General features: G+C 32.4%; 1 protein-coding gene across 1 annotated transcript in view; it reads left to right on the forward strand.

Moving 5' to 3' along the window:
- Positions 1-3,996: 3,996 nt before the first annotated feature.
- The window catches only part of LOC105836647 (beta-1-syntrophin), a 222,694-nt gene continuing 198,873 nt past the window's right edge, over positions 3,997-27,817 (forward strand). Inside the window, exons 1-2 of the mRNA XM_036287419.1 lie at positions 3,997-5,993; positions 15,635-16,238. Coding sequence (XP_036143312.1) covers positions 5,970-5,993; positions 15,635-16,238 — 628 coding nt within the window. The 5' untranslated portion in view covers positions 3,997-5,969. The remainder of the gene's footprint in view (positions 5,994-15,634; positions 16,239-27,817) is intronic.

The following is a 27,817-nucleotide window of genomic DNA, read 5'->3' on the forward strand; positions in this document are numbered from 1 at the left end:
AACACTCAACGATTTGAAATTCTCCGGCATCTTAAATCGTTGAGTTATTTAAGTTTTTATACTTTAAACAAAGATTAAATTAAAAAAGACTTTATTCGATATCTCAAAAAGTTTTATTTATCAAGAATTGAGAAGTTGATGACAAAATAATATTTTAATTTCATGAAATTGAAATGATACTGCAGTATCATTTTTCAAGGATGGTGGTTACAATGCTTTTGAATTGCTCTTTTATCGATTCTTTTTTAAACAAATTTTGATAAGTAATTGTAAGTGTGGAGAGATTTAACGCGTAGATTGACAGGCCAGGCCTCAAATCCTCGTTATCCTCATTACTGTTTCTTATCTATGTAAGTTCTACTTATATAAATTCGGGCTCAATTCAGATCTCAATTGATTCGTTATCGTGCCTTGAGGGGGGCCTCCAGTTGGAGAAGAAAATGAGAAAGAGGAAGGAGAAGAAAGTAAAGGAGGAGGAGGATTTAAAGATGGAGAATTAGTCAGAGCTCCCTCTCGATTTACTACTCTCGTTTCGTTATCCTCATCTCATTTCCGTATTCTTCTATCGCTAATGCATCGTCATTCGGTTCCAATAAATTGTCAAGACCATACGGCACAGGCATACCGAATTATGATTTGAACAGGCGCGTGATGAAACGACTGTTCTTAAGTATTTTTTTTTGCTAGATTGGATTTACTACTCTCTAAATTTCCTAAAGTGAAACAATACTCTAAAAGAGTAAAAATTGAACTTGTGCAATGTTCGAGTGTTTTGTCACTCTAATTAGAGTGAGAATTTTCAGTCTTTTAGAGTAATGTTTCACTCTAGGAAATTTAGAGAGTAAGAAGTTCTTGCATTTTTAAATAACATAATTAGAGAAAAATTAATCTGAAAGAAATGTGAAAACAATAATTATTAGGTAGTTACGAACAGGGTTCTAAATAATGCATTACTTTTTGTAATGCATTACGGTTTCATTAAATAATATTTTTTCAATAACTAATGCGAAGATCCTTAATTACGCATTACTTTTTTAATAAGTAATGCGATTTTTTTCATTACGCATTACTTTTGAAATAAGTAATGAGTAAAGAAATAATTATTTATTAAAAAATTAATAAGTAGTGCATCATTTTTTAATTTGCATTTTCATTACCCTGGTACGAAGAAATCTCTATCGAATGTTCAGCGTAGTGGCGCACGATTTTTAAGAGGTCTTAAAAAACTCTGCAATATTATGTGAAAAAAACTTACGATGTTGTTTAAAAAATTACAGATCTCGATTAAAAAAAATGTATTTTTGAATTTTTTAATTACAAGCTGTCTTTGTATGAAATAGATAAATAGTCATTTTTTAATATTTTTGTTTACACTGTCGGAAGTATCTAAAAAATCATGTAAATGCATTACACTGAACATCCTGTATATGCCAAATTTACGTATTTGAAATGTAGAATATGAAAAAATAAATGGAAGAAGCAAGACAAAAAGATAATTAAAATATTTAAGTATCTGTAAATAGATTTTTTTTATTTACAGATATTTAAAATAATGAATACAATGTACTATTATAATTTAAATTCTATCGAAAGGCTTGAAATTACTTATTTTACTAAAGAGTAACAGTTACAAATACGACTCCTTATTTTAATAATTTTTGTCCCAAATGCATGACAAAGAAATCGATGTTTGAAAGTTTATTTAAAGCGATAATTTTTTAATTTGTAAACAAACAAAATATGTAGATGCAAGTTTACTTATATGTAGATTAAAAGAATGACACTTAAATTACAATTTAACTGTACGTCAGAGTTATAACATAATTAGCAAATATTATTAAAAATATGTATTATTTTTGTACATAATACATTTAATGTATTATGTATAAAAATGTGTGTGTATGTGTGTGTGTGTGTGTGTGTGTGTGTGTGTAATTACATTAGTTCTTTTATTTTAACAACTAGGCAAATTAAAGTACCAATTTAACATACGTATTTATTTACGTATTATATTTATATTATATATATTATATATATTCCCACCAAACATCAAGTTACATGTAACGTGCCTGTTAGTAGTAATTTTCCACTCAACAATGTAATTGTAATATAACATGTGTGTTATATTACAATTATATTATTGAGTGGGAAATTACAACTAACAAGCACGTTACATGTAACTTTGTGTTTGCTGGGTTGATTAATATAATTAACGTATCGTATATGTATATTCTATAATATAATTACAATAATTATTTTTGATAGAAAAAAAACAAATTAGGGGTAATATTATTATGTTATACTTTAATTACATCCTTTAATTCTAACTACATATAATTGCAAGTTATATTTTAATTCAATGTTAATAAATTATTTGTAACAGATACAAATTTGTGAGTTTGATTACTATTTTTGATGGTGTATGTAACGTTTAAATTTATATTTAATTAAAAATTAGATACTTGTCATTTTTTATAATTTTATTTATAAAATATAAATGGAGAACCGTCAATCTTTTTGAGGCTGGATGTTGCCTTTAATATTTTATATATAAAATTTTTACCTACATTTAAAACTTTTATAAACACTGCGCGCAGAACACAGTCGGGCTTGAAACTCAATCATAAACTAAAGAAAAAGATGCAAGATGCAATTATAACTAAGTTGAAAACACATAGCTAATTTATATATAAAATATTAAATATCAAAATCCAATCTCGTAATTGGGCATTCTTACATGTATTCACTTTAAGAGCAATCTATAGTTTAAGTTATTGCTTATTTATAAAATTTCCATAATATATGCGATAAATTTTTGAGTTTTTGTAAACGACGCTGAAGAATTCTATACGTAATGTATGTATAGAATTATATACATAGAAGAGAAATTTATTATCTTTGTTAATCAATTGATGGATAATCGACAAGGCTAGATGCTCGTTGCGGTTGCAGATGCAGTGCATTACAGCGAAGCTAGGAAACAGTGAGTGTTACATTCTAACCACATCGTAACAGAATCGACAATAGTATGTATTGTGTAACTAATTGTTGTCTATGAATCAATTGAATGAGTTAGGTCCGTATATCTGGAGCAATAATTACGTATTTTGTGTATTGCATGCATTCTGTAGACTATAGCATACTATTATACTAATAGCATATTATTATATATTTACATACATTTTAATTAACTGATAATGATTGCTTCATATGTACATTTTAGAATTTGATGTTGAAACTTTGAAACATAATCTAACGATAATTTTGTTGTAAATTTTTGTAAAAATTCAACAATTGAAACACATATATGTGAATTGTAAATTAGAGAAATTTGATAATCTAATACCAATAGAAAAGATAACGAAAAAAACACAAGTTTTTTTTTACTAAAAATTTCAATTTTATCGTATCAAATGTTAATCTGCAAACTTGTGAAATTTGTAAAATGTAACAACAAATATTAATATTTTGCGATATTTTATTCTATGATATAAATTTTTTTTCTGACAGCAATTAAAAAAGTTAATACGAAAGTTGCGTGAGCGCGGTTAGATGCAATTGTGCACGCACATTGATAGATTGATTATAAGTATAAAAGAAACTGATGTCATCCGCATCCGGTTGAAACGAGTTCTACTTTGCGTGTAAAAAATAATTATGGTTCAAAAAGCTCTTTTTCTCTTGTGGTCTAATTAAGATATTCGCCGTTTGGCGCGGTACGTCGATAAGGTAGAACGCACGTTTGCATCTTTTGCAAAGAAAGAGGCGCTCTCGCGCCGCCACGCGTCGCTATCGAGCTACTACGAGCTACATCCTCGCCGTCGCTCTCATGATCACATCATGACGTCATATTGTGTATGGCGCGCTTTCCTCCCACCTCCCACGGATCTCACTCTCCGTTGCCCATCGCCACCTATGGCAACGGGCAGGCGGGCAACCAGGCAGGTGTGTGGGCTGGTGAGTGCAGTGTCGAGCGAGTTGGCGTGGCGCGGAGCGGAGCGGAGCGAGGCGGGGCGAGGCGAGGCGCGGCGAGGCTAGACGGAATAAGACGAGGCGAGCGGCAAGCGGCCAGCCAGCCAACTACGCTGTATCTCGGCAGACTTCAGTACGTTTGGTGCTGTCGCGGAGTGAGGTTAGGTGACACATCAAGTGATTTTATGTGACTCGCGTTAGCGATATGGTCGCTCCTCGCGAAGCGTCGTCGTGCGTCTCGTATCGCATCGATTGTTTGGATCTTGACGACGTTCGAATTTCAAACGCGAATTCTCGTAGATTTGCGGCGTGAAATTGTTCGTGCATCGCGTATAGTGCGTGTCTTTGAAATTCGGTTAGTCGTGTAGTCCTGCTGGCGTGACGCTCAAGTACGACGATCGATGCTTGCATCTTCGTCTAATCGATCGCACCGTGCTTTTGAAAAATCACTCGCTCTTCTGACAAGTTGGTCTCGTAATCTCTTAAAGTTGGTGTGACAATGCTCGAAGAATTGGCTGTCATTTGGAGAAATTGATTGTGCCAACTGTTGTGCGTGTCGGATTGATGCAGAGTTATGTTATTATACGAAACAAGTGGAGAGAGTTTGCAAAACTTGAAATTTGACTCGAGAGTTTAAGATGCAAGTTTTGTCTATACATTATTTATTGCGAGTTGTAATTCTCGAGCGTACACCCAAGTTGTTGTACTTACATATCAGCGTGAAGATTTAAATATCATAAAATATTGAAACGCGGATTCAAGACTTGACTTGGAAAATTTCAAAGTTGAAAGTTGATGGTTGACAACTTGAACATTGAAATAATTGAAAATTCAATAAACTTGCAGTTCATTCAACGAACGAGTGAAAATTGAATTTTAGCTGTTTATAAACATATCAGGATTTAATGTCAGTTGCTAAGTGAAGAGAGAAAGAAAGAGAGCATCTACAATTCTTACAGGTCGGAAACTCGACGATGCTCCAAAATGCGGCAAAACTTGGACATTGAATATTTCTAACTAGCAACTACCTTATTACCTTTGGACTCAGTCAACTGTCCAAAGATCTCTGGGATCTGGAGCATTCCAAGGTTGTGAAATGATAATCAGCAAATCGTTTTTCCAAAAATTCGGGATCAAAAATTTAATGTATGGAGATTTTCACATTTAAAACTTGAGACAGTGAGATCGACGACATTCCTCGTTTGAAAATCCATTTGTTCGTCGGTAGAGCATTTAATCAAAAGTGGAGTATTTTGATGACTCGTCGTCGACATGTTGTCATAGAAGGAGTTGGCTCTCGCCAAAAGCGAAAGTGAACGCAAGCGGGGGGAGAGAGAGAGAGAGAGAGAGAGAGAGAGAGAGAGAGAGAGAGAGAGAGAGAGAGAGAGAGAGAGAGAGAGAGAGAGAGAGAGAGAGAGAGAGAGAGATTGAGAGATTGAGAGACTGCAGCATAGTCGATCGAGAGTGAAACGTGTTTCTGTGCGAGAGTAGGTGTCCATTTGTGGGCGAGATAACGACGAATCGACTGGTCCACATTCAGTCATTCAGTGACCTACAGATACGGCTACTTTTCCCCGCCAACGTTCGCAGACAGGTGACACTAAGTTATCTGCTGAATCCCCGATGCATAGATCTAACTGTTGGTAGATGACGTCGATCTTTCGGAAAAGACAGATAGGGTGATCGGGATAGGACTGATCGCCGAAGGAGCGATAAAACATGTCGAGGCTGCTGAAAGGAGAGCCGACGGCCGGTTGTGTGATTGGCTCGTGCGCAGATCGAGGATCGTATTAGCCCAACCGACAGTGACGCATGTCGTAAGCCACGTGAGAGAGCGACGGAGGAACGACACGCTGGACGTCACGCAGGATCGGGATTCATCAAGAGAGAGTGAGAGTGAAAGGGAAGAGAGAGACAGACAGATATTCCGAACAGCTATTTCGAGAGAGAGAGAAACAGCCCAGGCGACGAGTCTCTTACTGCCTACCGGAAGTCATATGCCCATACACGCGCGTAAAACGGTAAATAATTATACATCTGTACATATACACATGCACATCGATTGTTTCACACTATCGCACAGGTTTCATAATAGAATTCTATAGAATGTACATTTTTTATGTTTTTCCATGCAACATTATGTGTGTACTTTAATGTTTGTGTACATAATGTGTACATAAATCTTTTCAAGTTTTCATTGCTTTCAAAAAATTTTCAGGTTCTTTTTTGTGTCTTATACACGAAACAATACCCCTTCCTCCACATACACACACACACACACACACACACACACACACACACTATATATATATATATATATATATATATATATATATATATATATATATATATTGAAATAAAATATGAAATATATGTCTCCAAGTAAATTATTAGCTATTTAATGATTTTGATACTTTTCTATGCAAAATGTGTAAATATATTTACGCGAAAGAAATTATATAGCTCCATTAAAAAGAAAACTTATTAATTAAAGATAATCTTGACCTGTTCACTTGAAATCTAGTATCACTTTTTTCTCCCATAACACTTTGCAACTTTTATTTAGAATTTTTCTTTGTCTACAATTTTAATTGACGTACTTCAAGTTTAAATACATTATTTGTTATACACATCCTATATTTTTAAATTAAGATGTTAAAAATTTGTATCTTAACTTTATAATAGAATTAAATATAATACACACATTTCTCAATAAATTTTACTTTGAAGGTTTTACAAACTTTACATTAAGAGTATCTTTTCATGTGAAAAATATCTTGCATGTGACGATGATATATGCGGATTTAATCGAAAAATAAACTAAGCATAAAAGTTTATTTTAATGCAGTATTGCGGGGTGAAGTGCGACTAACAATTTGCCTGATAGGAAAGAATGGTTTTGGTGACGTGCGGTGGGCTTAGCGATGCATGAAATTGAATAAAAACGAATCAATGATGGCCGATCCGGTAGAATCACGATTGGGTCTCACGCGAGTTATGCAGATGACATGTATCGCAAAGACGACGATAGGAGGGTGGAACGATCATCAAAGGTAAAAAAAGTATACAGAGATAGGTACATTGTTCACGCGGCGATAAATACGCCATCAGATCGGCTAGACGGATACTGTACCGGATGGGGTAATTAATTAAAGCAAAGAGCACGTAAGCACTAGTCGGCATTTGTAGCACTTGATTTGCTGTTGATAATAGTAACGACGATGCGATGACACCGAATGCTCGCCAAGCTAAACCGTCGCCAAAAGGAACAACGCACGCCGCGGTGTAATGAAAAATACTTAGCAAAAATTTAATAGGCGACTACGCATTATTAAGAAAAATGTATTATGTTATATTTTTCAAAATCATGTTTTATCATTATTTAGTAATAAGTTACGAAAAAGTAAGCATTTTAATCTTTTTAAATATATTAATTTTGTTTTAAAAATATATATAATTTGCATTTTATATAAAAGTTGCATTTCAGTGAAATAAAACTTGAAACATAAATATTTATGAATATTTTTACAAGATTATTATTTTGCGTTTAACTTAATTTGTTTTAAATATCTATACTCTATCTATGCTGTAAAGTTTTTTACATAATTTGATTTCTTTATTTAGAATTTATATAAACTGTATTTCTATAGATTTCAATAATAGACAAATATAGAAAATGTAAAAAATAATTCAATATTTAAACGTTAGGCATTTGCTATTTTATTATTACTTTTACAATTATTATTTTTGACCATTGTGTGGTAAAAATGTGCACGCTGAAAATGATATACTCGAAAACGGAGTGAAATTTTCAATTTATATAAACATGGAGTCTAAAAATACTTTCTTTCTACGTCGTAACACACTGTTAAGACAATATTAACTGTTGTGAAAATGAAATATAGTAAACGCAATAGTAATAAATGCATCATGTTTAAATGTTTTTGCAAAATTTATTAATATTTTCTATTCTCAAGTTGTGTTTAAAGTGCTCTTACTATTCTGTGTAAACATTACTCGTGTAGTTACGTGTTCATGCATCTTTTATATAGACACAAATTATTGTTCTTCTGATTAATTGGAAAGACGTCTTTTTTCAATTTTTATTAATATTTTATATTTGTAGACGCTAAACTCTTCTTGTACTTTTTATTTATTGAGAGCAAAAGCAAAATGGAATAAGTGATACGAATAGAAATATAATATAAGATATAATGTTTACAACTTTTATGTTTTTCAAATTAATCGCCAGATTTATGTGAGTGTCAGTTGACGTAAAAATATCTAGTATAGTGTATATATATATATATATATATATATATATATATATATATATATGTAGCATATATCTTTATGTTACAAATAAATAAAAGGTAGCGAAAATTTTATTGAAAAATTTTCTTTCTATTTTCTTCGAAAGTCATTATTTTTTGAAAGTTTATTAGATTATATTATTGATGCGTTGATTAAAAATTTGCGAGGATATATACAAAAATTCAGATATATTTTTCTTTGAAGAATAAAATTTATCTTTGCAAAATGAAGATAAGATGCACGTATGGCAACATGTATACGGCACTGTCAAGCCCTTTGGAAAAACCAATAACCTCAGCGTGCGTCGGATACTAGTAGTTTATGGCCATTGAGTGCGCGTGTGTGAGATCAAGAGAAAGAATATAGAAAAAGAGTAGATTGAGGATGTAACTAAAAATACGAATGAAAGAGAATGGAAGAAAAGAAGGAAGAAAGATGTGCGTTATTGTTTGAATGGAAATAATATTTGTGTTTATTTTTAATGTACACAGAAAGAATTTTCTCTTAAAAATTACTCTGAAAATCGTGGTAATTGTGGGACAACGTAAACCTTAGAATTTGAACCTGAAGAATTTTACTATACTTTTGACAAAATTTACTAAAATTTTAATAAAATTTAGCAAAATTTTACTATACTTTTAACAAAATTTACTAAAACTTTGCCGAGTTTTATTAAAATTTTACTAAATTTTAGCAAATTTTAGTAAATTTTGTTAAAATTACGGTAAAATTCTTCAAGGTTTACGTTGTCTCATAATTACCACGATTTTTAGGGTAATTTTTAAGAGAAAATTCTCTCCATGTATGAATTTATTGTAATGATTATCACAGATGTTCGTTGCCATATTATATGACATATAGATTAGATTGACAACTAAAATACAGTCAAATAAAAAAAGTTTTTATTTGATAAATGCGTTAAAGAAATATTTTATTGACAAATTTATGAATTTAATGAACTTTGTTGTCCGAGATGTATACGCGCGCGCGCGCGTATGTGTGTGTGGTAACATAAATGTGTGTATATATATATATATATATATATATATAATTATAGTTTTTACTGTAATTTATAGCGTTTTTGGCCGGCCTAGGTTAATCGCTCCGGGAGCGATTAATGACGTCATAAAGCCAATCACAGCCATTCTTCTGAAGAAGGGAATAACTGTGATTGGCCAGTTCTAGAGGAAAAGAATCTGAGACGGGTTAACTCAGCACCGGTCGAAAACGCCATTAATTTTGCATGAACGTTGCACGTGTTCTAAATATTTATAGCTAACGTTTTGTCATTTTGAAATTAATAAATTAGAATTTTTTTTACGCAAATAGACTTTGTGAGATTAGTAAATTGTAATATTGAAAGTGGAAATTTTTTTTATGAACAAAATTTAAAGAGAAAATACATAAATAGTAACAAAACTTTTAAAAAATATAATTTATAGGCGACTTCTATACTTTAATTAAATAATTTGAGCAGAGCTGGAAGACTTATACCTTGACTTATACTTTTGCTTTCCAGTTTGACATGATTTATTTTTATGTTATAACAACAGTGCATATTTGATTACTCAGCATCAAGTCAAAATTTCTCAAATCTTGCACACTCTCTTTCCACACGCATGGATCGCATTCGTTCATGCACATATATCGACTGAAACGACCGAGCGACGTCTGTTTCCGCATTTTAATACTTCGCGCGAATCAATTTGGTTAAAATGGTGCTGCCCACTACTCGCTGCGCAACGCTTTTTACATTTTTATTCGTACCGTTAAAAGCCTATTTACATGTTATATTTTCAAATATTTTGTCAACCGCTTTTAGGATGGATTACTTAGTGCAAATACTTAATTATTTGGTAAAATGTGTTAAGAATTTATCTGACGATTGTTTATAGAAATCTATATGGTAAAATTTTTGATTTCGGATTTTAAGAGAAAAATTAAATGTTTGGCTTTGGATTCTACATTGATCTTTTAAAACTCATGTTGGCTGAACCGTATGTTCTGTATCCGACCTTCTTTCGATTTTGATGAAATTTTATAGGCATGTAGCATTTACTAAATGTAGTCAAATGTCACAAAAGTGAATGTACGGGAACGATATTTTTCAAAATATTTAATTTTTAATTACGTGGTTTTGGCTGAAGTTCCGTATAGGTTAAACCACCGATTTTTTTGGCAACTATGTATTCTTACGTATTTTGGCACGTTGATTACGAATGTAATAATGAAAATTGGCGCAAATTTTATTTTTGTGGCGGAAACCATGAAAAAACTATAAAAATCATGGTTTTTTTTTCATTTGTTTTTGTAAATAATGGGAATTTCAAAAAATACTTTAGATACAAGTAGATCTCATCAAAATACACATTTTATGTCCTATTAATTTTTCCCATAAAGATAATAATTTTTGAGAAAAACGACGTTAAATGTTCTAAACTTCATAAAACTCATCAAATACAATTCGAGTTTTATTAGTTACTACCGGAAGAAGGTGTGGAGAAGGGGCAAAGCCTCTCCCCCGCCCACGTGTTTTCTGTATCATTGGATTTGCGACTTTTCACGAATAGCGAGGTCTACCAAAACTCCCCCCCCCCCCTCCTGCTTATAAAGCGAAACGACGTCCACGTGTTTTTTTGTGCAACATAGGTTTGCGACTTTCCACGCGAAGCAATGTCTACCCACACTCTTTCTTGTTTACAAAGTGAAACGACATCCACACTTATATTGTACCACATGGGTTTGCGATTTTACTCATACAGCACCGAAAGATTACAAAAACATTGCAGAAACCCTGTATTGAAATAGTGTAATATTGCATGGACGTTGCAAAATATTTCTGTAATGTTACTGCAAGCTTGCGGCAACGCTGAAATGTCTGCCCTGAGAAATATTACAGTAAGACTACTGCGTTACGGTGCAATGTATTTGATGCATTGAAACGCGTTACTATAAATATGCATAATGCTTCAAATTTAGTAAATAAGCTTTGAGAATATATAAAGACAAGAGAGATAAAAAGAAATTCGTTGCAATTTGTGTAACTTTATAATCTTTTTTCATCCAAAATTTGGGTAAAAAATTGTGAATTGTGCAGTTGCAATGAATTTCTTTCTTATTTCTCTTGAATATTTTTATGTATTCTCAAAGTTTATCTATTAAAATCTAAAATATATTAGAAGCATATTAAAAAATTAGAAAATTACTATTACATTTTATATAGGAATAAAAACTTACACAATATTCTATTATCTAAGTAGTATTATTTTTATTAAGTAGTATTATTTTAGTTATTGTTAAAAGCAATAATATTAATGAATACATATACATGAATTTCTTAGCATTAATATTTATAATCGATTAATTGCACTTTTCGAGATTTATAATAGAACAGTAAATTGAACAATTTTTCAAATAATTATTATATATGATAATATAATTTTTTTATTTAAAAAATTGTTTAATTTACTGTTCTATTATAAATCTCAAAAAGTCCATGTGGTACAATATAATCTTTGGTATAAATATTGCACACAAATCCAAATATTTAAATCTCACAAAGCTATTTAAAAATGTCACAAATGTCTTTTTACATGAAGTTGCATATTGGAACACTTGATGCATATTTTTTAATATCATATTTTCGGAATTTTATAATATTTCTGCAATATTACTGGAACATTTTGGCGTAATATTGATATTGCATGTTTCTGAAACGTAATATTACATTGCAACTTGTGATATTGTAACGTTGTAGTAATGTTGGTGAAAACTTTTGTGTTGTATAGGTAGATTTGAAATTGTAGCTAAATAATGACTTAAAATTGATTGGGTTAGAGTTAGGAAAAAATACGGGTAGGAGGTGGCGAAGGTGCAGGGGGCGAAGCCCACGCGTTCTCTGCACATGGATTTGCCACGCAATTCATGCATTTCATGTATTACTAAGTGATATAAAATATATATATTCTATTATAATAATTAAGATAGAAAATGGTTATTGTGCAATTTAATTTTTTCTACATCAATATATATAATAAAGATTTAAAAATTATAGATTTCTTACTTGTACTGTACTACATAAGTTTGCAACTTTCCATGCGTAGCGAGGTCCATTTTGTACTGTATCACATGGGTTTGCGACTTTCTACGCCTACCGAGGTCCATTTTGTACTGTATCACATGGGTTTGCGACTTTCCACGCGTAGCGAAGTCCACTTACTGTCTTTACCCTTTTTAATATTTCAGTTTTTTGGGGGTAGTTCGAATAAATTAAAATTAACTAATAAAACTCGATGTGTGTTAGATGAGTTATATGAAGTTTTAAACATTTAACGTCGTTTTTTTGAAAAACTATTGTTTTATAGCAAAAATTAATAGGACATAAAATGTGTAATTTGATGAGATCTATAACTTTTATCTGAAGTATTTTTCGAAATTCCCATTATTTACGGAAATAAATGGAAAAAAATCATAATTTTATTAAAAGTTAAATATTTTGAAAACTAGCTGTTTCCGTACATTTGCTTTTGTGGTATTCGACTACATTTAGTAAATATTACATATCTATAAAATTTCATCGAAATCGGAAGAGTGTCGGATACGGAAGTTTTACTTTCATGTTTAATACATACTGTTTTAATATTTTGAACCACTATTATTTTCAATGCACTACGAAACGCTATGTACAACATACATAAGTAATAAATTTAAGAGTAGTATATCTTTAAAAGCAATAAACTGAAGAAACATCAAAGAGTATTTAATGTAGTACGCTCTTGTAGTCCTTGTAAGGTGTTTGGTCATAATTAATAATTATTTTTCAAACTTTTATGAGCGCGTTTGCGCGCGCATGTGTGTGTGTGTGTGTGTGTGTGTGTGTGTGTGTGTGTGTGTGTGTGTGTGAGCAATTTTAATTTAAAAACTAAGATATTTAAGATTGTAAAAAAATTTTAATTTTGTAAATAGTTTGACATAATTAATTTCTTTTTTTTATACTTTTTATATGATTGTAATAATTAGTCTTTTACCGTATTTATAATTTTTTGATATTTGATGTTCAATGTTTTGAGCTAGTCAATTAGAAATTAGTTTTTATAACACACATCTACATATATTATTGAAATTATGAAATATTTTTTATATCATTGATTATATATGCACAAATTTATTTACATATTATAAATACATTATTTCTCTTAAGCTTTAAAGTATTAAGTATATATAATCTTTTTGTAATAATTTATCAAATATCTTTATCTTTGTGAATTTCTATTGAAATTGTGTAGTAATACGCGATGTCTTTCAAAATTTGTAAATCAACAAGAGAGGCTGTAATTCAGTATTGTTATCGAAAGTATAAGGAACATTTAAGGCTAAAGATTGCAAGACAGAGAAATTTCTACACAGTTGTATTTTTGTCCTTTTTTCCTTGGCAAATAAGTAACGTTTTCAAAGGTGTCATCTTTATAAACGTAAATAAGTAAAAAGTACCAAAAGTTTAAGGAGTGAAAGACACTAGAAGAAAAGAAATCTTGAAAATTTATATACTTAATAAATGATTACGAAACTGAACATTTTAGAATACGAGGATGTCTGAATAGATCTACTTTATAGTTGTAGATTTTTATAAGACTTTTTCGATGTAATCTTTGTTTTATAAGGATGGATTAAAATAAATTTTGTTTCTATTTGTATAAGATTACAAATTTGTGATCTTAAAAGGTGTGAGATTAATGAGTTAATTGGAAGCATGTAACATTTAAACATATATATGTAAAGACATCTCGTGCATTTTCACGTAAACAACACGAAAGCAGAATTAGCGCAGGACTAATTCCCAGAGACAAACACTTTAATTATAACCTTGCCACACATCTACGTGTCGTCATATTATTGTATTAAACGCGATCGTTGTCATTTACCGTACCCATTGCAACTGTTTTATTACTTTTGCGTAGAATTATATTTAGAAAACTGTAGATAGACGTTTTAGAACAGTTCATTTAAAAATATCACTTTGTATACAAATAAGAGAGGATAAATTAATTTTTTGTCAGATTTTATAAGAGTGATTAATACAGGCGTTAATAAAATATATATTGACTGTTTCTTTGCTTTAAAAAATATCTTTACATTAGGTGATAAGTTTTTTTAAATATTAAACTATATATCCTCATGCTATATATCTTCAAAACTCAATGAGCCTCTTTATAATCACGAATCAACTTTACAATCATGAATTATTTATTTTACAGATTTCTGAGTTTCTTTGTTTTTTACGAGTTAATGATCTCCAATCAAACATTCTCTTCGAGGATTCATTAAAACTTTTAGAATTAATTAAAAACAAAGTATATATAGTCTGTGAATTAGTTAAAAACTATTACATATATACATGTGTGTATTGTGTGCGCGCGCGTACACACACACACACACGCACGCACGCACACACGCACGCACGCACGCACGCACGCACGCACGCACGCACGCACGCACGCACGCACGCACGCACGCACGCACGCACGCACGCACGCACGCACGCACGCACGCACGCACGCACGCACGCACGCACGCACGCACGCACGCACGCACGCACGCACGGACGCACGGACGCACGCACGCACGCACGCACGCACGCACGCACGCATATGTATACTGTAAGCACATGCAATTTTCTTCTAATTATTTGCTTTCCGTTGCGACCATATATACCATTTTACGCGAGCAGTAGTAACGCTATTGTTGCGGCGCGATACTGGATTGATGGAAATAATGGTGTAGGAGGAAAACAAAGAGAGCTTGGCCACGTCACTGTCGACCGCTATCAATTATTTTCAAATTACGAATTTCACCAGCATATAGTACAATTGATTTATTCACGTCGTCGAGTACCAGCGCCATTTATTTGTGATGCACTATAGCGTCCATTTTATACATTGCCATTTTTTCGAGCTTTTCATTGAATTATTATTTTTGAAAATCAAATGAGGCATGAGATAAATAAAGATTCTCTGAATGTTTTCTTTTTTCTTGAAAATATGTCTAATTGTGCGAAGAGTGTACTCGCACGAAGTTCTTTATTTTTAATTATATTATATTTTTATCACTTGTGTAACTTATGATAAGAGGTGTATCCGGAAAGAATATTGTTTATTTATAAGAAAACGTTTTTCTTACATGTTAGAGTTTTGTGTGTATCTGTCTCTTTTTCTCTCTCTCTCTTTCATTCGACCATTCACTCACTCACTCATTCACACACTCAGTATACAATCAGACAGTTTTAATGTAAATATAAATATGAAGAATGGGAAAATGAAAAGTATGTGTGTCAATTATTGACATGTTGCAGCGTACAGCTTGCGAAGAAATCGAAATGGTGGAGTTGTGTGGTAGTGGCCAAACTTCTTCGGCCATGGGAGTAATGGGCATGGGTTCGATGGTGACCGCGGCAACATCGTCGTCCTCTTCGTCGACTACCACGACTACAGGCGCCTCATCCTCAGGTGCGTCGGGACGTGCCGGTATTCTCGAAACCCAAGTGCGCGGACAATGGTATCGCGTATTCGTCTCTTTGGAAGATGATTATCTTAGCATTTCGCTCGATGAGAGTTGTGAGACCGGTAACAACGCTCTGAACAACGGCAACATCAACAATAACAATGTGGACAGTTTGAACGATCCAGATGTGCCCGATTCAGTAGCCAATCAGAAGCGCATTGTCCGTGTGGTCAAAAGTGACAACAATGGGTTAGGAATTTCGATAAAAGGCGGCAAGGAGAACAAAATGCCGATCCTCATATCGAAGATCTTTAAGGGCATGGCGGCGGATGCTACTGAGCAACTATACGTCGGCGACGCCATTTTGGCAGTAAATGGCGAAGATTTACGCGAGGCGACGCACGATGAGGCGGTGAAGGCGCTGAAGAGAGCTGGCAAGATCGTCGAACTAGAAGGTAGGCTGCAGCGTTAATTATTTGCTTTTAATATTGTTTTTAATAAAAGTAGACTCTTGTGACTGTACGATAATTTCTGTCGAATTGAAATTGTTATTGGAAACCTGATCGTCATCACTTGAGAAGCATTGTTACCTAATATTACACGGACAACATGCAGTTTGCATCATATGGCAACTACATTATACGGGAAACATGCGATATACCAATTTCACTTGTGACGCATTGTTCCTCGACAACTTTGCGCGCACAAGTTTCATGGATCCGTACCTCGGAAGATAGATGTACTGAGCGACACAAAACATTCTTGACATATGCAGCATTAAATTCCGCGTCTTTATTCGCGCTCTATTTGTACCGTTTGTCATCCCTCGAGTATACTCGGGAAAGGGTTAGAGAAAAACAAGTAAAGAAAGAATACATTTGTAAGCGCTACTAGGACTACCTTAGGGCTTTTAGTTGGATTGGTGCGTCGCACGGCTAGTGTATGCAGCCGGCTAAAAGAAAAAAAGTCAACTATGTGTTTTATATACATGGTGTAGAATGGTAGATCGCTATCCTATGCACCTTCTTTCTATCGAAAATCAAGATATCTCAAAGTGCAAGATGCACCGTCGTTTCTAAAATCTATCTATTATTTTCGGTTGAGATTGAAGGTATATATTTTTTCAAGTTATTTTGATAAAAGATCATCTTTGATTTTAATTAGCTGTTATATTGAAATAAGAGGCCAAATCACGAAACAAATTATCTATGATGTCTCGGAAGCTGAAATTTGTCTTTCTCTTCCTTCATTTTCGTTTATCGACATATTCTTGGGGTATAAATGTAATTTCTGAGAAATTCTTATATTCTTATTCTTTTATTTTTGAGGAGCAATAGTTTTTGCTAATTAACAATTTCTTCTCTCCTCCCGCATTTTGGGCCTATCACAATTTGAAAAATAAATAAGACTTAAATATGTATAAAAATCGCGTGGAGAAAAGCACATATAAGTACTTACGCATTATTCGGCATATATTCGTTCTCCTTTTTAATTCTTTCATCGCGCACGTCATTATACTTTACCACCCTTGTTTGCGACTATCATTTCTGTTTCTAACCGAGTCTCTGAGATAGGAATACACTTTTTTTTGCACTTAACATTTAACATTTCTTTCTTGATACGACGTAACGCCTCGAGCCCTTCAGCATAGAAGGCTATTATATTTTGCCATGATGATTGTTGTATCATTATTTTCTTGTGTCTCAAAAGCTAGAAAATGTCACGACACTTGTTACCTAGACTGTTCCAATTCGAGATTCTCTCTTCTTCCGCTCGCTCCGTGCGTTCGACCTGCAGAAGAGCGCGACAAAAGAAATTCCGCCTTGACGAATGGGGATTGCCGGTGGCGCGCGTATACGTCCCGATCGAAAGAACCACTTACAAGGTGCAGCAAATAATGAAGCGCTTTCAATCCGACTGAATCTTGAATCTCTTTTGTAAAGAGGCACTTTTCGCTCCAATTTTATGCGGAACATTTAATGAGAAATACTTGGCTTGCTCCGTGAAACTGTTTATATTGGGATATTGTTGGTAAAACTCATTAAAAATTATGTGTGTTAAAAGTTCAATTTTACGAATTAACTTATTATTATTATGAATTGATTAATTTATAATAATTAATAGGAAAAATATCTGATTTATAACAACTTTTTGCGTTCTAGAAATCATAGAAAATTTTGACAAAGAAAATTTATTTAACGGTGAATAATTTTGTACAACCTATTTTGTACAAAACATTGGAAGGATTGAATAAACTTTGGATTTTACTTGACAATTAAAAATGACAGAAAATTTATACACGTAAAAGTTCGATTCACTAACCAAATTCTTATTAAATTTTATTAAAATAAAAGAAACTTTGATATACAGAGAGAAATATTTCTTTAGATTTAATAAACAGTTTTGTTCGGTTATTCCAAAACACATTTCTTTGATTTCAATAAATTTCGTTAAATCTAAAGAAATATGTATAAAATTTATTAAAACCAAAGAAATATATATTTTTAAAATAGTTGAATAAAGCTATTTACTAAATCTAAAGAAATTTTTCTTTTTGTGTAGTTAATAAAAAAAAAAGAAGAAATAGGTACAAGTAACGTTTGTAATATAATATGAAAATAGTGTCATATGACTGAATACTTGGGGTCATCTATGGAATAATGGCGATGAAATAGGAAGTTATATATGTAGGTCATGTGATTACGAAAAATTCGCAGATAGGCGTGAAAGTCGTGATGATATTCGTACGATACGATCTTCGCAAGGCACAAACTTTGCGTGACTTTCTTGCAATGGTTATCTATTCGCTGTTGGATAATCTCGGTGTTGGATCTAGGAAATTCTGTTTGTTTGAAATATCGCATGTCCTTGATTAGGGTTCATCGTGAACAGATCATTCAAGCGTGCGCACGTATGTTGCGTTTGTGTAATATTGGCGCATATGAGAAAATTACGTGCGACATGTTATGTGAGATAAAATAATGTGTCTGTATTTTTTATTGTATATATAATGAACTACTGCAATAGGCACTTTTTTCTAACGCGCAATTTTAATGTATTAACAAATCACATGTATAACGTGTCATGACCGCGTGGAAATGTGCGTGTGAATTTATTGTTGGCGAAGTAACGTTTCTGTAACAATTTTTATAAAATTTAGAATGTTTACTATAAAAAGCATGATGTGAAAAATTCAATACAATTTTCGAAACAATTTAAACCAATTTTAATCCAATACAATATAAATTATCAGTAAACGTTACAAGCAGATTATTAAACAAAATACAAAAAATTATCAAGAGATAGAATTTAATGAAACTATTAACTAAGAATATAAAAGTTATCGTTATATTCTATGAAAATATTTTACAAATAAAGATGATATAAATATCTTGCAATGTAGGATAAACTCGGGCAAGATGGCCATAGTTTTTTAAAATACAAAAAACATACTTTTATTTTTATTATTTTTTAATAGCGTTTGGTATATTATTTTACTGAAGCTTGAAATATGTAAAACTGTCGATACTAAAGAGAAAATACTTAATAAAAATTTTTTATTATCAAAATATTGAAACATGAACATTAGCCATCTTTCACAACTTTTAGGGAAAAGATGGCCATAGTATTATAGAATAGTTGGCTATTCATTTTTTATGTACTTAACATTTATAAAATAATAAAAAAACTTATAATTTTACATATTTAGTTTTATTGCCACATATTATCACATATTTAATTTTATTTTTAAACATTTTTAACATTAAATGTTCACATAAGTTTAGGATCAATTTAACCCATTGTCACTACTAAAAAAACATGTATGATATATATCAAATTTAAATTATTAGGTGCACAACTTAATTCTTGTCTTTTTTTTATAAAGTATATACATAAATACTTACCCTGAAAAGTCATGGGCTACCTTGCTCAAATTGTGAGAGAATGATAGTATGTATTTAAAAAATAGAAAAGGAAGTAAAAAATATAATTACACATTACATACTTTTGTTACGTGGGTAACGTTTATTGCGACAGCACAACTGTAATTTATTTGACATTGTTGCAATTTGTAATGAACACGTAAAAAACTTTGCAAGCAGTCAAAAGTAAAAACGTGATATGACATTTACAATATCGTTATTTCGAATAGTATACGCACATAAACTACAATAAATATCGATTATCTTTGAAAATAATTACGAGAACACATTATTTAGCAATTATTGGAGAAATTATAGCCATTGGCCATCTTTTCCGTATGGCCATCATACCCTAACTTACCTAAGAGTTGCAGCAAGCGTTTATTCTATTTGTTTTATGATTTCCTCAAAATTTATTCACGTTATGATATTTTCTCTATGACTTCTCTTCTCTACAATATGCATATATGCGATGTAAACGACAGGAGTTGAAATAAAGCGTTTTATCTTCTGTTGCTCCATATGGTATCCCAAAACTATATCTTAACTTTTATTTAGTATAAACTCTTCAATACAAGATGTATGCGCGCGCGCACGCGTATAAATAATAATAATTTTGTTTATTAATGTGACGTTTTATAACTGATGTTAATTATTAATAATTATTATTTTTTATATTATTCTGTATTAAAAAAACTTATATTCTTTATTATAATTGTATATAATTTTATAATTTTTGTAATCTTTCCCCACTCTTTCTGTGTATGTGTGTGTGTGTGTGTGTGTGTGTGTGTGTGAGCGCGTGTGTGTGTGTATGTGTGTGTGTGTGTCGATATCGAAAAATATAAAATTTCCGACTCAATATATCGGTAGATCTCTCTTTACACGGTAGAGAAAAATATCTTTATTTTTTTATTTTAAAAGATTACGTTTTATTTAAGATTTTTTTACTTCGGATTTTATTGATTTGATAGATAAAATTGGATTTTGTAAAAAATTCCAAAATTTATTGAAACTGGATTTATTTTCTTTAGTTTATAGTCGAAAATTTTAATAACCACATGATGTTGATTAACAAAAGTTATCTAATTACTTGTTGCTAGGAATTTAATTAATTAACAATGGGTGTACATTAGAGAACGCTCGTTTTACAGCCTGTACTAATAATTAGCTCACCTTCTCGTCATTAATTGCACAGCAAACAAATAGCAATTTCGCGCAACAATGGATCGAAGTCGATTGTAGTTGTCGAAAAAGTGATTATGGAATGATTATGTAATACATTATGACAGTATATTTGCAATTGTTTAAAACTTGGATAAAGCATATGTACTTTGTGTTGGAACTTTATGTACATGTATGTGAATTAACATGTAGCGGCATATCTAATAATCAATATAACAAATCAATTTATATAGAATAGAACCTATAGGATTTTAATTTATTATATAATTTTTATAACAGATTTCCTGTGATAGGATTTGCAGTTTATATCAATATAAATAAGGCTAATTTGAATCAAAAAAACTTTGATACTGTAGGTAAATAATTGTTGTATTCATACAATTAATTTTTGGAAAATATTTTTATTATTTATTTTAGTTTCATTTTTGACTATGTAATTATACTTTGTATTAATTAGTAATAATTTACAAGTATAAAAAAAGAATAAGGTTGAAATTAATATAATAGAAACATTTTAGTGAAACATATAATGCTGTTGTATTGAAAATTTTGGATTATTAATTTTATTGAATGTATTATAATGTTGTAATATAATGTCATATAATTATTTTTACAATAAAACCATTTATATAATAATTATTTCACAAAAAAGAAACGAAGTTGGGGGCGAAAGAAAATTGAAGCTTGAAAGGCAGAAAAAACCATATACGCTCTCGTGCTTTAAGTTAAGTTAGGTGCTCGTTAAGGATTGACATTATTAAATAAGATGATATACTAGCTGAGTTATTTGATGTACAAAGGATCGATAAAATTGCGTTGAGAAGAGATCTATTTGAAATGAACGAAAGAAGATAATGGTCCCTGTAGAAGATTATTTTAGTAGATAACTATATGTATATTATAGCTTTTGAGCAAATACTTTTAAAACTGGATACTTGGCGATTAACGTGTCGGAATCAGAATTTCAAGGATGTTGTCGCATTTATGCGATCCTCCATATCTTATCGCCACCGATCTACCGCATTGAAGGAGAGAGTTCGAAACAGCCGCGACGCGACGCTACGACTTCCGTCGAAGTCGGGTCAAAGGCGTCCTTTGGAGCATCCTTTCGCCGGCATCTCGCGACTGTCGACGAGAAAATTACAGGCGAGATACACTCACGTGACGGAAACCGTAGCGGGAGGGCGAAAGGAAGGAAGGAAGGAAGGAAGGAAGAGACGAAAGCGGACGAGCGAGCGAGCGAGCGAGCGAGCGAGGCGCGCGCGATGCCGTCGTTCCTCATGCGGATACGCCGTAAATCATGACGAAGTACCGTAAAGGACGAAATGAAAGGCATGCGAGACACTGTGGAGCGATATATAAGACTCGTGAGGACGAGAGCGCGCAGCTCGTGCCTTATATCCGAGTCAGTATAGCGTGTCAGTATAGTGAGTGTTGTACTCGAGCCGCTCTAAAGGTAAGTGCAAGTCGGCTCCGAAAATTGATCTATGCGAAGCATTTTAACTTTAAATTTTTTACGTTTTTCTTAGCGCCGCGCCGTTGCGTATTTAATGCATGCATTTCTAGTAACTTTATAAGTTAAATATTAAATTCAAATTGTTCTATACACGTTAAAAAATATTTGTATATAAATAGAGACAAGAATATACGAGACTGAATAAATATAAACGATTTTTAATTACAGAATTAAATTGCAGATTAAAAGACAGTTATTAACAGAGAGTAGCCAAAGTTAGATATAAAAACTTAATGAACGTTTTAAGCATAGTCAAGCGAACGTGACGACAGTGATTAGTTTACAGGTGGAGCATGAATCGCTTCTATCGTGTGTAATTACAGTTATAGGGCTAGAATTGCAATATACATAATGACCAATGTTCGACCGGAAGACATCGTGTTTTTGTAATTATTACTACGGAATCGCACGTTCGCTATTAAATGCAAAGTAACTTAGCTAGCGATGGCGGTAAACCTCGTGTAGGATAATTGTTGTATTGAAAATTAATTTATGTTTAAAACGCTATGGAATATATAACATAAAACTTAACACGCTTTTGTGATAATAGTCTGCAGTAATTACATAAACGAGAAATACTTTTTATGACGTAAATTTTTCATGTACTACTGATTTGTGAGTCAATAGCTTTACGTAAAATTGAATTGGCGAATAATGTGGACAACACACATGTGTGCTTTCCAATGGAAAATTACATTTTTATTAGCTGATTAAAGATTTTAGTGTTTTTCCAAAAAGATTCAAAAGAGAGTCTCTGCGACTCGTATGCTCTTCCATAGAACGTTGGGTTTACCTTTTTATTGTGCTTTAACAATTCTACCATTGTATTTAATCCGTAAATAAAGATTTGCAGATTAGAAAATATTTTATCTCAAGGCTGCGTTCACGCATGGTGTGCATAATGCATTGTACATCTTTGTTTAACGTCCGACAAACAACAAAGATGAACGATGCATTATACGCATTATGCGTGAAACGGAACGCAGCTCAAATCAATACGATAATGTATGAAAAAAAGATATTTAATAACTAATTAACTTTTTTAAATAGAGATTTTTATAAAACTTGGCTACATTTGTAAGTAATAAAGACCTTACACGATTAGTGATATTGAATCAATAATACTGGCAGTACTGCATCAATATTTTTACACTCTAAAATTATTTCTGCGATTTTTGCATCATCCATGTGAAACTATAACGATAGAAATATTGACGCGTCCTCTTCACACAATTGTTATCATTGTCATATCCTTATTACACTGCTTGAGAATGAAAAAATTTAAATCACCGTCAATATTTTACATCAATCAATCAATATTAATCACATATGATTAATAATATTGCTAATATTTGTTGACAATATTATTGACCGTGTAAGATCCATATAGGATACATGGTTATCTTATTATAGATAAATAAACATCCATTCACAAGAATTGTGTGAAATTGTATCAATACTTTATTCTCAGTATAAATTATATGGAATATAAAAGAAGCTTCTATTACGGCATTGATCGTTTATAAATAAACTTTTAATTGTCGCTGTCAATGTGTTAAATTTTACGTTGTCTTGAGTCAAGCAAAGAGTTCTAATAATTTCGAATTTCGTATACATATGTAATCTTTATATTTCGTGCAGTGGACTATTGACTCAAAGGTCATCACTGACAGCGCTAGTCAGAGCACGAGTTCGCGTCACGATACATGTGATATATTATCGAACGTCCTCTATCTTCGCAATATAATGCAATGGACTGTGTCACTTGCAGCCATTTGCAGCCTCTTGCAGCCCCTTGCAGTCACGCTCTTCTACGAATAGTACTTATTCCACGAAATTCCGCATTTATTGTGTAATATGATCAAATAACATTAAATCCGTAATTTGTGTTGAAAAAAAATAAATATAAAATACACATCTTTTGTTAATTTTGAAGTTATACTTGATACCAAATCTAAATTAACCCTCCGTCTGTACACTTATTTTCACTAACACGGTCTGTACACTGACCCTTTTTATCCCCTTTTTAAAATGTTATTAAATACATGCAAAAATCGAAAAAAATTCCTAATTACTTTTAAGTGACTACACCTTTAATTTTGATAGTTATTTTGGTCATTTATTAAAAATTTTTTTACAATAACAATTTAAATTTGATAAGAAATGGAATTTTATAAAAAAATTTATAACTTAATAACAAATTATTATTAAGAAAAATTCTTTTGAGGTTTTTTAGAATAAAGTATGACTCTTCAGAAAAAAATTGTTCTATATGTGTCGGTTGCAAAAAGTATAATTATTTGCATGACTGAAAATAAGGTATTTTTTGGGTAATGAGAACATAATAAAATGATAATTTTTTACACAAATCTTTTTTTTTATTATAAAAAATTATAAGGTCAGTTAGGGTAAGTGTATACCCGAAAATGCAAAGTTTCTGTTTACTCTCCTCCCACAAGCTTCTAAATTTTTATGCAACATTGAAACTTTGGCAACATGACATTTAAATTGTACTTCACTTTATAGATGCATAAGGTAACTTTTAGAAAAAAAAGAAAATATTAAGAGAAAAAATCACACTTTAGAAAATTTTGTCTTGATGGCGCACTTGCTCCGGTTTTGGAGCAAGTGCGACCCAGGCTATTACTACCATGCATAATATGGCGAAGTCTTTTTGGTGCAGATGCGTGCTATCTCTTGGCTTTGAGGCTTTTTGAGGGATAACTTGTGGCGTTTTTTAAACAATAAACCAATTGTTGCCGGGCCGATTATTTTTGAAGGGTGTTGGAATATTATTTTTTCTTACATATTCCGCGACAATATCTAAAATTTCAGTTTTTGATAAGCCAAAACCATATTTTTCAAGAGTTCTTATTCCTTCCGCTAATTTTTTTTTTCACTAGAGGTATAGCTGTTGATTGGCCAAAAGTTTGAGACTTTTTATCTCGTCGTTGTTTAAGATGATCAAATAGGGTAGCCTTTGGTATGTCAAATTTTTTAACCGCAGATGCAACAGTTCCTTTACCAGACTGAACAAAATGTGAGGCGTCGTCCAATTTTTCTTTCGTATATGGTTGCTTTTTCGAATGTAATTCCGTACCATTTTCTCAACAAAACTGGACAAAAGAAACAGTTTTTGATAAGTAAAGAGATTTAAAAAAATGAAAAATTTTTAAAACCAAAACAAAAAAACAAAAAGAAGCTTCACGGAAACAAAAATAAACGATAAATTTACGGTTGCACTTGCCCCATAGTTTAAGTCGCACTTGCTCTGGATGAGAGTTTAAAGAATCAACAATAAACAAGTCGACAAATTAACCGTAGTTAAAGATTAAAAAAACCAAATAGGATTGTTAATTACAGATATAATGCTAACTATAAAAAGTACTTACGAGTTTTATTCTTTTTACGTTAACTGACAGCAAATGTAAACAACAGAACTTTCACAATTTGACATTAAAGTTTTTCTTTAGTGCTGACTGTTTACCACTGTGCAGAGGTTACTGATTGACAATAGCGAGCGCTTTAGCGGTAAAAATTTGCACAATTGCATCTACTCAACATACGAGTGTAGCGCACTCTATGTAATTTTCCCTGTAACATTACACAAGCCAATGCGCACTTATCCCGAAGCCGCACTTACCTCAACTGATCTTAGTATATTATCATAAAAAACTTAAGTATATACAATGTAAAATGATCAAAATTTTGTGCGTAATCTAAGCAGAAAATTGTGCGATAATCGTCGCAAATTGGCTCGCCACATACATCACACAAAACCACGTTTTTTTTATTATCAGTGGACCGACATACAGAACATCTTTTTCGTTTGTTCATTTTTGTATTAGGATTAAAAATAGAGTCATCGTCATTATTTAAAATTTATTGAATTGTATGACACAAATAGCTTTTTAATGTTTTTATTTCTAAATAACGTTGCAAATGTGGCTTTACTAAATTGATAGCCAAGTATTTCAAAAAGTCCTGCCGATTTAAAAATATATCTTTTGTCGCAAATAGTATAAAATTGAATTTATGCCAGCATAATCAAGCATGGCATAGAATATACGCAAGAGCCAGCGATCAGACGTGTCCAAGAGGCCATTGTGATTAAATTGTCTTTATCGACTAAAAAAAGCAGATTATGCTTGTAACTCAAGTAAAAACATGATAAAAATAACAAAATAATTAAGAAAAATATAAAAATCAAATATTTCTTACTGTCACGAAATACTAACACGGTCTGTAAACTTGGCCTTTTGGGAACACTTGAAAACACTTTACATTTTGTCGTTTTAACAACAAGTGCCGGATCGAAGCGTCCTTTTAGGTATCAGTACCTACTATTACTAAGTTTTTTAGGGAGGGGAGCCAAGCTTTGCCTATCACCAGTTTTGTGCCTATACAAGTGAAAAATTTCGCTTTTTTACTTTTGGTGTTGGTATACAGACAGAGGGTTAAGTATACATTATGTTTATTTAAATTCTATACATAAGTTAATGTTGTATACTCATAAGGATTATTTGAAGTTTTATGGATTATATATTTATTATATACTAAAAACATTATTTTGAGATATATATATATATATTTGTGTGTGTGTGTGTGTGTGTGTGTGTGTACATACACACAGAGTGTCCCAAAACATGTGGGTTAACGCTCGTAAAAAGGTAGAAGGGATCGAGATAAATATAAAAGTCCAATATTGTCTTGGGTTAGGTTTATCAATAATCGAGATATTAACGTATGGAATTTGCAAATAATCTGATTATTGTAATTGTAAACAGTAAATTAATGAAAACTTATCATACATTCACGATAGATTATTTATTCGGTGTTATGGCTTGAGCTCTTTCCTCAGCGCGTTCTCATTCGAATAATTTGAAAAATACTACCTCAATTATTGGTGGACCTAACCCAAGACTTAACCCAAGACAATATTGGAGTTTTATGTTTATCTTGATCCCTTCTACCTTTTTACAAACGTTAACCTACATGTTTTGGGACACCCTGTATATATATATATATATAATATATATGTATATATATATATATATGTATATATATATATATATATATGTATATATATATATATATATCTCTCTCTCTCTCTATCTTCCTTCTTCATCGCGCGCGCGCGCGCGGCCGGCGCGCAGCGCGCGCGGCGCGCTCGCGCGCGCGCGCGACGCGCGCGCGCGCGCTAGCGACTCGCAGCTCGCAGCCTCGCTCGCGCGCGCGCGCCGCGCGCGCTCTCGAGCATCGCGCGCCGCGCTGCGCGCGCGCGTCGCGCTCGCGCGCAAGCGCGCGAGCGCGCGCGCGTCGCGCGCGCGTCGCGCTCGAGCGCGCGCTCGCGCGGCGCGCTCGCGAGCGCGCGCGCGCTCTCGCCTCGGCTCGCTCGCTCGCTCCTGCG

Source organism: Monomorium pharaonis, chromosome 5 (assembly GCF_013373865.1).
Source record: "Monomorium pharaonis isolate MP-MQ-018 chromosome 5, ASM1337386v2, whole genome shotgun sequence".
Taxonomy (NCBI): Eukaryota; Metazoa; Arthropoda; class Insecta; order Hymenoptera; family Formicidae; genus Monomorium; species Monomorium pharaonis.